The sequence below is a fragment of the Poecile atricapillus genome, chromosome 6 (genome assembly GCF_030490865.1).
Source record: "Poecile atricapillus isolate bPoeAtr1 chromosome 6, bPoeAtr1.hap1, whole genome shotgun sequence".
In the NCBI taxonomy this organism is placed as follows: Eukaryota; Metazoa; Chordata; class Aves; order Passeriformes; family Paridae; genus Poecile; species Poecile atricapillus.
In genome coordinates, this window is record NC_081254.1 from 4,588,523 (window position 1) to 4,600,597 (window position 12,075).

Genomic DNA, 12,075 nt, shown 5'->3' on the forward strand with positions numbered 1-12,075 from the left:
GGGGGAGGGGTGGTGCAGATTTTGGGGGTGATTCAGCACAGATTTTGAGGGGGGATGCAGTGCAAATTTTAGGGGCAATGAGTGCAGATTTTGGGGGGTTGATGCGGCGCTGATTTTGTGGGGATGCAGTACAGGTTTTGGGGGGGATACAGTGCACATTTTGGGGGGATATAGTGCATATTTTGAAGGGGGATGCAGTGCAGATTTTGGGGGGGGTGATTCAGCACAGATTTTGGGGGTGATTCAGCACAGAATTTGGGGGGTGATGCAGTGCAGATTTTGGGGTTGATGCAGCACAGATTTTAGGGGCGATGCAGCGCAGATTTTTGGAGGGGTGATGCAGTGCAGATTTTTGGGGGGGATGCAGATTTTGGGGCATGGGCAGTGCAGAGGCCAGGCTCTCAGCCTCCCCTCCCCACAGGTACGCCCGGCGCTTGCACAAAACCACGCGGCGCCTGGTGCCCGACTCGGAGGTGCGGTTCCTGCTGTCGGAGAGCGGCAGCGGGAAGGGGGCGGCCATGGTGACGGCCGTGGCGTACCGGCTGTCGGAGCAGCACCGCCTCATCGACGAGACCCTGGCCGAGTTCAAGCTCACCCACGAGCAGCTGCTGCAGGTGAAGAAGAGGATGAGGGCAGAGATGGAAGCGGGGCTGAAGAAGAAGACTCACGAGACGGCCAAAGTGAAAATGCTGCCCACCTTTGTCCGCAGCACGCCGGATGGGACAGGTAGAGCGTGCCCTTACTGCGGCCCAAAACAGGCTCCCAGTGCAGGGTTTGGTGAGGCTGAGCAGATCTGGTGTGACCAAAGAGGAGCCTGAGCTATGCAGAGGAGGAGATCTCAGCACTGGCCCTGCTGGCCTGTGTTGGTTGCTGGCAGCCTGGTCCTGTGTCCTTGCCTCAGGGCATGAGCAAAGTCACAGCTTGGGGGGAGAAAATCACAGCTGGGATCATAAAACCACAACTGGGATTGTAAATCCAAACCCACACGAAGCCTGTTGACGTTACTCGGGTACTTTGCATTTCAGGGTGGCTGGCCAAATGCCGGCTTTCTCTCAGGGAACAGTTGTGTGTTTTCCCTTTTTCCCTTGTTGGTTTAAAGTAAAACAAAATAATCAGAGCAGCATCTAAAATCCTCCTTTGATGATGATCTTCCCAAGTGAGTTCTTAGGAGATTTTCCATCAAAATACTTGGAGAGAAGCATTTCTTCAGATTTTACTTATGGTTCTTCTAATAAACACACATATTCTTTTGCAGAGAATGGAGACTTTCTGGCACTTGACCTTGGAGGAACAAACTTTAGAGTTTTGCTGGTGAAAATCCGCAGCGGTAAAAGGAGAACAGTTGAGATGCACAACAAGATCTATGCCATTCCCATAGAGGTGATGCAGGGAACAGGAGAAGAGGTATTTGTGTTTCTGTTTGGCTGCACTGCTGCTTTTTAAATAACTCCTTAAGAGCACATAACACGTACAACTTCAAACATGATGACTTTTCTCTTCAAAGCTGTTTGATCACATCGTTACCTGCATCTCTGACTTCCTGGATTATATGGGGATAAAAGGCGCTCGTCTTCCTCTTGGCTTCACCTTTTCCTTCCCTTGCAAGCAGACCAGCCTGGATGCTGTAAGTTCCTTAGTATCTTTTGAATCTGCTTCTGTGCATATGCCAGGTCTGGTTTCTCTGTCTTCGTGTCATCCACGTGACAGGTACAGGAAGGTCGTACGAGGGGAAGGTTCATGCACTGACCCTGACCAGTACAGCTGCTCCTATAAATAGTTCCTTTAAGTGTAGTAATGTAAATGCTGCTCAGCCCGTGGCTGTGACAGATAAGAGCATTTAAATTTTCCATGGTGGTCATGTCCCTTTTTTAAGGCATTGTGTTTTTTCCAACTGTGTAAACCTGCTGGTCTGTGACACTTCTCTGGTTTTGCAAGCAGTAAGCAAAAGTCCATCCCTGCTGCCAGTGCCTATTCCCAGCTGATCTTGTCTCACTGGATGGAGTGGTTGCACCAGTCTCTGGGCTGTGTCACCCTGAGGGTGACAGTGTGGCCTGCAGCACAGCCCTGACAAATGGACTTGTGTTCTTTACACTTGTGTGTTTAACTTCTTCACTGCCACGTACTTACACCAACCTCTACTGCTGTTAATAGTTTCCTGTGTATTTAGCTGGGGTTTCTTTTAAGAAAGGCGTATTTTCTATAACACTTTTTGGGGTTTTTGAGTTTGTTGTTCCTGTCACAGTTTTTTTTTTAAAAAAAGTTTGTTGCATTGCTCTGGAAATGTAGAGCCCGATCACAATTAATTGTTTTAGATGCAAATTCAACATACTGAGGAGATATTTTCACAGAGACTCTTCTGTAAAACATCACACTAAAGTATTTGAAATGTTGAGTGCACAGAATAACATCTCAGTCCTAGCAACTTGATAACCTATTTTCTTGCTTTATAGGGTATCCTTCTCAATTGGACAAAAGGCTTCAAAGCTACAGACTGTGAGGGAGAAGATGTGGTATATTTACTTAGAGAAGGAATTAAAAGAAGAGAGGTGATTTTTCTTTTTTTCCTCATTCTACTCCTCTCCAGACTTGACAGACCTTGTGGGTCAGGCTGGGTCCCTCTCACAGGATTTGTGTGCCTTGTAGACACAGGCTGTGCCTCCTGTCTTGCACAGAAGATTGTTTTTCCCCAGAGGCTTCCAAATTTTCCAGAAATTTCAAGGCTTCTTTAAAACTCTGTGGCAGTTTCCACATGCATGGAGAAAGAAGGAATTTTCAAAATGGTGACTGTAGGAATGTACCTCAGTTTTCTCCTTCTCTTCTTGATCTTGGAAAAGCTTCAACCAGTTTAGCCAAAACTTTCTCGGAAGGGAAGAAAAGTAGCCTGAGAAGGGTGTTAATTTTGCACAGTTTTTATCAGCCAGTCCAAAGGAAGTCTTAAAACCTTTTCTACTGGAATTGCTGCACAGTTGCTGTGATACTGAATGTTTGTACCATGTGCCTGTATAAAATGATAGGTCCTTAAACATTCCTAAGCCGAGGAGACCAGCCAGGGATATACTTCATTCTGAGGATGGTCTGTCATAGGCAGAGCATACACCTTAGCTGCCTGCTGGTAGATTAGGTTCCTGTTTTTGCATGTGTGAAATCAGGCTGTTGATTTCAGCTGTTTGTCTCCAGTGTGTTTCTACAGCATCCCCTTTGGTGTGAGGGACTGCCCCTAGCCCAGAATTCCCACTGCTGTTTTCTCTCCCCCACAGGAATTTGACTTGGATGTGGTGGCTGTGGTGAATGATACAGTGGGCACAATGATGACTTGTGCTTATGAAGATCCAAACTGTGAAATTGGGCTCATTGTGGGTACGTGTTAGAGCTGCTTTTTGTTAAACAGCATGTCCACACATCTGTCTGTACTCTCTTGGAGACATCCCTGTGGTTAACTGAAAATAAAGCTAAGATATCTAGGAATGAAAGAGAGCAAAATTCAACAGTCAGCTTAGTTCTGTCCACAGTCAGGTGAGATAAGCAGAAGCTGTGATGCACAATAAATCCTGATTGTTTTATCTGGTAAAGGCACAGTGCTGCCTGGGAGGAGGGCAGATGTGGGCTCAGGGAGCCTCACCAACTCCTGGAATTCCCATTAGTTTATCCTGTAAGAGCTTCCCTGCTGGGGTGTTCCGGTGGCCCACAGCTTTCCTCAAGCTTGAGGTCTCTCAGAATAGAGTTGCAAAGTGCAGCCACAATTCCCAAATGGCGTGTGGTGGAGAGCTCTGGCAGATTGAGTGCAGCGACACGCAGCTCCCTTCCCAGCAGTGAGACAGCTGAAGTCATTCCACAGGCAACTTTGCAAATGCCACACTTGGGGAGCCTGAGTCACGGGGCAGTGTGAATTCCCAGAGCTCTCCAGGGACATGAGTTTTCCGTGGGAGAGAGGGGGATGAGGCACCTGTGAGCTTTAGGAGCACTCTCAGTTGCGAGGTGGCTTGTGGGAAAAGAAAACGCCACCAATTTCTCCTCCAGACAGTTGGAAAATGTCCAGGATGAGTCAGCACAGTGCAGTGTGGGTAGGAGGCCGTGTCTGCACAGCTCAGTTGGTGGCGTTTTCAGGAGCCAGAGTTGCCTACAGGAAGGGCAGCGTGTCCTTGGAGTGAGGAGAACATCCCCACTGCAGCCCTTCCAGATCTGCTGTGCAGCTGGTGTGTCAGTGTGCAGAGCAGGGTGTCAGAGGTGGCCTGGCTACCTCTGGGATAACAGGAATGAAAGCCCCAGGGCTCTGACAGCTCCCTCTGCCCTGCCTGGATTGCCTGGCTGATGGCACCTGAGGGAGGTTGGATTTGATCTGGTTTGGTCCTGCAAACCTGGCTCTCAGCCTGCAAACCCAGACGTTCCCCTTGCCAAACCCTGTGCTGTGGCTCAGCTCTCCTGCTGCAGGGGAGTACTGGGGGAGGATCTATTTTAGCTCAGACTGTATTGATAGGATTCCTTAAAGAAATGGCAAAGGAAAGCAGACCTGCTGTAGCAACTGGTGCATAATCTGGGATGCAGGATTGAATGAGAGTTTAAGTAACTTCAAGAGAACTTTTGCCCTGGTAGCAGCTAAAGCTGCCTCTCTTTGCTAATAAAGCTTTACTCCCTAAAGACCTCTGTGTACATGGAGCACTTTGCCACACTCCTTAGGATCCTCTTTGAGAAATAGCAGATATAGACTCATCTCAACATGGAAGTAACCTTCCTGCTGGAGAACATAAGCAATTAAAATCAGAAACCCTCCCCAAGCAATCAGCTGGTAAAACACCTGCTGCCTAAAGACTTCCTGAGGTTTTCAGTTCAGCACATTTTCCCCTGAATTCTGTGGGTCCATGTTGTCTGCTTCCTGGAGTTTTGGGGTCAGAAGCACGTAAGGTTTTGTGTGCTGAAAGTGCTGCCCTGCTCTTGCTCCTTGCAGCGTGGGAGCCTCAGCCCAGCTGGCCTGGGTGAGCTTTCTCTTCTCTGAGCCACCCTGAGCAATGCTCCACAGGAGTAATGTTCTCCTTCTGTTTAGGACTGTTGAAGAGTCAGGGTTTGGGGGTTTTTGGATGATGTTTCAAATGATTGAACTACTTCTTTCAGAAAAAATCACATTCAGTATCGCTCAGAAGGTTTGTCAGGGCTGTGGTGCTGGCTTTAGTGTTGTTTTGTTCCAACCAAGGAGTAACTTGGGTGTCTGTTTCTCTCAGGAACGGGCAGCAATGCCTGCTACATGGAGGAGATGAAAAACATAGAGATGGTGGATGGTGAGCAAGGGCGGATGTGTGTGAACACGGAGTGGGGAGCGTTCGGGGACAACGGGTGCCTGGATGACATCAGGACAACATATGACAAGGCAGTGGATGACTTCTCACTGAATGCTGGAAAGCAAAGGTACTGCAGGAGAAATGGTGTGCTATGCATATGATGTCAGGCTGCCTTAAGTGCTTTTAAAAGAGAGATGGATTTCTCAGTTAAGAGTGGAAAATGACTCCAGTCCTGCTATCCTGTGGGATCTCCCCTTTCTGTGCTTTTCCTGGACACTGCTTTTTTGTGACTTATTTGCTGCCATGGGACTCCACAGCAGGGCTTTTGGTGAGGGCTTCAAAAGTCTTGAAATTATGGAGAGACCCTTTTTGTCATCCTATGCTGAACTGAGGGGGATAAGATGGCTAGCCATTCTTTTTCTCTGGGTCTCAGGTTAATCTCTTTCAGCTGAACTCTCTCTGTGGAGGGCTGTGCCTATGGAAATCCTGAGCTTACACCAGCTGGTGTGGTTAAAGCTTGGAGCTACTCACTGTAAAGCAGTCAGGAGCTCTCTAGCAGTTGCAGACAGCTCTTATTTCAGACAATTTTCTGGATGGGTAGGTCATGTTAAAGGGCCTGCCTTCCTTGCTCCCAGAGTTTGGTCCCCTTTTTGGGGCTCAGCTTTTCTTTGGGCAAGTGCTTCCCTGTCCCCTGCAAGAAAAAGTTGACAAGGAGGTGTGTACCCAGCACTGATGAAACTGGGCTGAGACTGTTGCTTGCTAGGACTAGCTTTTCATCATTTCTTTGCAGCAGTGCTTTGATGCCAGGAGCTTTTAAAAAGAGTTTGTGACTAGAGTAAATCTGCCCACAAAAACCTGAGGAATACAGACAAGTTGGCAAGTCCTTTGGGAAGCTGTTTAGAAGCTGAGGCTGAAACAGACCCAGAGGGGCCGACGTGAGCGAGCCTGACGCAGCAGCAGAGATGGCATGGAGTAACCAGCCAAAGGCAGTAGTGGAGACTGCCAGGGGAATAATTTATTCCAGAAATAGTTAGGCACTCAGGAAGGAGGACTCTTGCTGGGTACAAGCTTGAGAGAGTTCATGGTATTAAATGGACTGCGTGGCCTGCTTCCAGCAGGATGGTGCGCTGGGCTCTGCTCGATCCAGGGCACACAAACCCTGCTGTAGAGCCTCAGGAGGTGAAATAAAGGATGTGTCACTGAATGCCCTTCTCAAGAAATGAAACTGTTCAGTTCTTGTTGGTAAGGACACAATTCACAGACCCCAAAACGCTCCATTCAAACCAGAATGATGCTGGAAGGGAGGGAGTGCAAAACACGGCTGACAGCTCCAAACAGAAAAAGCTCAGTGGCTCAGTGCAGCAAAATTACAGGGAAACCACAAGGTACAGTCACTGCAAATGCAGTGTTTTTAAGGGAGTCCTGTGCTTCAGAACAAACCCTCTGCAAGATAAAGGGTGGGAAAAAACACGTCCAGCCTCCTCACAGGACCATTGACCTGTAAGTTGGCATGCTGGTGGTCCAGGGTTGGTTTATGCCCTTCAGTTAATTCAAGTTAATTCAAGTAGGAAACTTCAGTTAATTCCAGCAGGAAACCAGTTGTCCCAAAACTCCAGGGTGGAACCAAGCTGTCTTGAACCCCTTTCAGTCCCCAGCCATGCACACAGGACCCAAGTTTCCCACTTGGCAGTCTTGCCCTCAAGCTAGAGCAAAGAAATGCCTTCCACCTGCAGACCTGTCTAGCACAGGATAAGGAGTGTCCCAGGAGGGATGCTTAGCACTGGTACCTGCAGCCCTGTGTGGGTAACACACAGGCTGATAACACACCTGTGATGCTGCCTTTGCAAACATGGGCAGGTTCCCTCTGAGCTGGACTGTCTTTCCTTGCAGGTATGAGAAAATGATCAGTGGGATGTACCTGGGGGAAATAGTCCGCAATATTTTGATTGACTTCACCAAACGGGGTTTCCTGTTCCGAGGCCAGATTTCAGAGACGCTGAAGACCAGACATATCTTTGAAACCAAGTTCCTTTCTCAGATTGAGAGGTAAGAGCACTGCAGGGGAGACTGCTTAGAGTGAAATAGTGTAGTGGTGTTCGTCTGGTGACACTGCTGGCCAAGAGGGACAGCTGGAGAGCATTGCTTGCTTCTCTGGAGAGAATTTGAGTTTTAATCTGTGCCTATGCAGGAGTATTCTTTACAATATCCTCTGAATTTCTAGCAATGCTCACTTCTAAACCCTGAGAAGGGCTGTCAAGGATTCCCTCACTCTAACATTTTATTTCCTTGTTTGGAAATGAAGCCGTTTTCCTGGGCCCCTTGTGTGTGTTTAGCTGCAGTTGTGGAACTGAATGAACACTAGCTGAGTGAGCACTGCTTACTGGGTGTTTTTGTGCTTTTATTGCTCGGACTCTGTATTTGAAAGCTTCTCTGAGGCTTTACGGGGGGAAAAAATACCCCAAGGTCATCATTAAAAATATTTTCCTGGAATGCCTCATGGTAAGAGAAGAGAAGGTGGGGCAATGTGGAGCTGGCCTTGGAGCCTCTGTTGCTGCTTGCACACCTCTCTTGCACTGCAGAACAGTGCAGGGGTGAGTGAATTTACATTCCCATTGCAGCGTGGTTCATGGCTTGGCTGAGGGAAACCTGTAACGCCGTGTTTTCCTCCCACAGTGACAGGTTAGCCTTGCTGCAGGTGCGAACCATCCTCCAGCAGCTGGGGCTCAACAGCACCTGCGATGACAGCATCATCGTCAAGACGGTCTGCGGGGCGGTGTCGAGGCGAGCAGCTCAGTTGTGTGGTGCTGGAATGGCTGCCATTGTAGATAAAATTAGGGAGAACAGAGGGTTAGAGCGCCTGGAGATAACGGTTGGTGTGGATGGCACTCTCTACAAACTCCACCCACAGTGAGTATTTGCCTTCTGTTTGTGTTTGTGTTGCGTGTACTTCCTTTCTTTTGATGCTTCCAACTGGACTCTCTCACTTGCTGGGATAAGAGCCAGGAAAAAAAAATAAGTCTTAATCTGGGGGCTCAGGGCTTTCTGAAGGGCAATGAGAGGATCAAGAATGACTTGTGAAAGATTCTTGGGGTAGTGACAAACTGAAGGGGTCACAGCTTGCTGAGTGAGTTGGAAGCTGTGTGGCAAGGCAAGGATCTCTTGGCTCTGGACAGGCAGTGACAGAGCAGTGCTGAAATGCCTGGTGCCTCTTTGGAGGATGTTTCTGTTCCGTATCCAGCAGAGGAGCTGCTGCAGAGCAGTGCAGGTGGAGGCAGGAGGAGAAGAGAACTAGTGCCCACCTCTAGTGTGCATGGAGGGAGAGGGGTGGGATGGAGAGGACTTAAGTGGTCTGATCTTTTCTCTTTGCTGTGGATCAGTGATCCCAGTTAACCTCACACAGACAGCCAGGGCTGGGATGCAGGTGCTTTTATCCTTTAACTCCTACTGCTCCCAGGCTTCAAATCCAACCTGACTTCCAGCATTCTACTTCTTACCCTGATGAAAGGGGACTCAGCACAAATGCCTGTGGCAGTGCTCCACCCCACAGTTGCTGCAGGACCTTCCTCACCCACTGCCCTTGTTTTCTTTCACAGCTTTTCGAGGATCATGCACCAAACAGTCAAAGACCTGGCACCCAACTGCGACGTGACCTTCCTGCTGTCGGAGGACGGCAGCGGGAAAGGGGCAGCGCTCATCACAGCGGTGGGATGCAGGCTTCGTGAGGCTGAGCAGAACTGAACTCCACAATCCTGGCCTCAATTCTGTCTTGTGTTTCTCATAAAGCAGCGACTGCATAGTCAGAACTGGTAAAAACCCAGAACTCACTGCTTTATTGGGGGAAAAAAAAAATTACAACTAATGACATAAAAAAAAAAAAATAGGATACAAGATAGAATGTGTGCTGTTAACAATATCTCCTGTTTCTGGACCCCAATCTGCATGTTTCTTACTCACCTTGTCGGTACCTTCCCCATCTGTAGGTCATGGAAAAAAACCAGTCTATAATTTCTGCAGTTGTCAAAAATCAGATGTTGTCTGAGACGAAATTGCCCCCAGGTGATGTGCGTTGAGAGCTCCCGTTGCATCGTACCAAACGTGTTCTTTGCAGCATCCCTGTTAAGCGCACTGCCAGCACGCTGACCACCAGACCTGGGTGTTGATGCTTTTAAGTGAAGGGGAAGCAACAGTTCCCTCCTGCATTATCTACCTGCTGTTGTTTCGTCTAAAGCGGTTGTGAAAACGTTCCGGTGTGTCAGCACTGTGCACACACGTAACTCTATAGTGGGACTTGACACCGCGACTTACTCGCTTCCTTGATGCCTCTTGTCATGGTGAAAGTAAACACCCTTGTCCCACAGATCTGGTTCTGGTACTCCCCATCGCTTCTGTGAGTAGTGTTGTGTTACTGGGCGAAATCTGTCACGTTTTGGCGAGAAATCCCTAAAGAGTAAAGCCAAGCGGCTGGTGACTGGGGTAATCCAAATCTCCAGACCTGCGAAATCGGTAGATCTGTGGTCCCCACACGGCTGTGCTGTATTCTTCTGTCTAAGGGTTCTTACAGAAAGTAGTTCCTCTCTCTTCTTGTTAGTCTGGGTCAGGGCACTGCAGTTGCCCTTCCACCAAACCCGCGGCTCAACCGCGTCCCCTGGATGCGCCTACTTCCGTCTCTCGCCTTAAATGGGTATTTGCTTCCACACAGAGCTTTAATCTTTAGTGCTGTTCAGCAGTCACTCAGAACACAAACACTCGGCCAGAGCTAGTGCGCAGAAAGGAAGAGGAGGGTTGCGTTTTGAACCTTGCCTTTGAGGACCCGGGTGTGTAAACAACCCCCAAAGCCAAAATTGGGTGCAGCTTATTCCAAGGACGAAAGCAACAGCAGATCATTTACACGTGGTGTACCCTGTCCTCTGTCCAGTCGATGCCATTATTATATTTGCATCCCAGTTGCATCACTTAACTTGAGAAGCAGTTAGGAAGGTACATGTCGAGTAACATTTGTAAGTCACACCACTTTCTGCAAAGAGGGAGACCACACAGCAGTCCTTAATTCCCACTCTTCTACCAAAAATGAATTTGAGATGTCCGCATGGTTTTCCCTGCTGCCTTTTCCTGCAGAAAGTAGATGGGAATTTGCAGGCTACTCTTCTCTGTTCTCGTTCCACTCCCTAAGATTTGGATTGCCCTACCTATCGATAACATTTCAATATGCATTATGGTGCACTGTGAGTGAATGTTGTAAAGTAACCTGTAAGTCACAAACAGTCATTGCAGCTTTAAGTGTGTGTCTACCTGAAAAATTGCATGCCTAACTGGTTTTGCAAAGGTAGAGGGTCTTTTTACTTTGCACACTAGTAGCTCCGGTACTAGTGTTACGTGATACTTGTGAAAATATTAAACTTTTTTGATGTGCGTTAACTGGTGTTTAGTGGTTCTTTCTGGAAGAGGTGCTGTTGGCTGTTGGCTTAGTGCTTTGGGAAGAGCTATTGTGCAGGGAGAGCTGCAACCTAATCCCAGTGGTGCCTGTGTTTTGTGTGTGTGTGTTTTTATTCCCGGGCATTCGGGGTCAGATTCACACAGGTCCCCGTGCCTCGTGTTTCCTAACGTAGTTCAGCAGAGGCACAGCGCTGACGGCGCCCAAATCTTAGGGGCCGTGTGTTTTGTCGGGGTGCACGCCGTGCCCTGGCTTGTGCAGGGGGATCTGTGCTGCAGGAGAGCCTCGGGGGCTGCACCGAGGCCGAGGTTGCTTTAGGCTTGTGATGGATACCACATGTCCTGTGTGCCTAGGGTCTGCAGAGCCTGGTGCTCCTGCACCACCAGCTTGGCACAGCCTGTGTTGGAGTTGTGGTAGATGAAAGCCCCTTTTGCCTACACTAAAGCTGTGCTTCTCCAATAACCCATTTTATGTTGCAGCTTGAATAGTCTCTGACAGCCTTGATGTGCAGCTATGACCCCAAACAGGAGACAGAAGAAGGTGAGAAACTTTTTGGGCACAGGGGACACGTTGCATTTGAATTGCTTGAAGGTTTGCAAATCTTGTGCCTGCCGCCGGCAGTGCTGTAGGGGTGGTGTGAGCCGTGCCTGGGGACCTGGGCTTGGAGCTCTGAGGGCCAGGCTCAGTGCAGGATAGAGGGTGAACGAGAAGTGGAAGTTAAACTTGGTCTCAGGGTGACTGTGAATTTTGGAGGTGCTGGCATAGGTCGTTTTGTTTATTGGATTCAGCTCATAACAAATAGGGAGTGAGTTTGCGTTTCTAACTTTTCCTACCGTGGACCGTAGTTGATGTACACGATAAGACACGGCAGTTCTTTTCCAAAGGGAGACATGGTGGGATTTTCATTTCCAGACTACTTCTTACCCCTAGGAAACTGTTCCAAGTCAATCACAAGCTATAACTGTCTGAAGAAATGTCTCCAATGTTACCCAAGCAATGACTGAGATGTCTTTCTTAAAGCTTTTAGGCTTGGTGAATAAGATCACAGTCCTCTTAACTGTTAAGCTGTAATTACTGCAATATGAACACAAAAATCTTTTATTTCCTGGGGAAAAGACCATTTGCATACCACTGTTGTAATGTCATCTGCTCCTTACTTCTCTGGGGTTCTCTCAGAAGCCTTTTGAATGGGTTTTAAAACAAGCAGACCTTGTTTTGTTTTGTTTTCTTAAGAAAATAGCAGAAGGCAAAATAAAGTGTTTCTGAACTTCTGAACCCCGTTCCGTGCTTTTTGTTCGTTCCTTTGCCATAAAAATGAGATTCTTCAAGTGTTTTTCTTCGCTGACTGCAGGGACTGCTTTGCTACTTAAAGCA

The 12,075-nt window shown here is 48.2% G+C and overlaps 1 protein-coding gene across 1 annotated transcript in view; it reads left to right on the top strand.

The window, feature by feature from the left end:
- The window catches only part of HK1 (hexokinase 1), a 35,856-nt gene extending 23,880 nt beyond the window's left edge, over positions 1-11,976 (top strand). The window contains exons 10-18 of the mRNA XM_058841145.1: positions 422-726; positions 1,256-1,404; positions 1,505-1,624; positions 2,451-2,546; positions 3,258-3,357; positions 5,214-5,397; positions 7,161-7,316; positions 7,944-8,177; positions 8,864-11,976. Coding sequence (XP_058697128.1) covers positions 422-726; positions 1,256-1,404; positions 1,505-1,624; positions 2,451-2,546; positions 3,258-3,357; positions 5,214-5,397; positions 7,161-7,316; positions 7,944-8,177; positions 8,864-9,008 — 1,489 coding nt within the window. The 3' untranslated portion in view covers positions 9,009-11,976. The remainder of the gene's footprint in view (positions 1-421; positions 727-1,255; positions 1,405-1,504; positions 1,625-2,450; positions 2,547-3,257; positions 3,358-5,213; positions 5,398-7,160; positions 7,317-7,943; positions 8,178-8,863) is intronic.
- Positions 11,977-12,075: the final 99 nt, after the last annotated feature.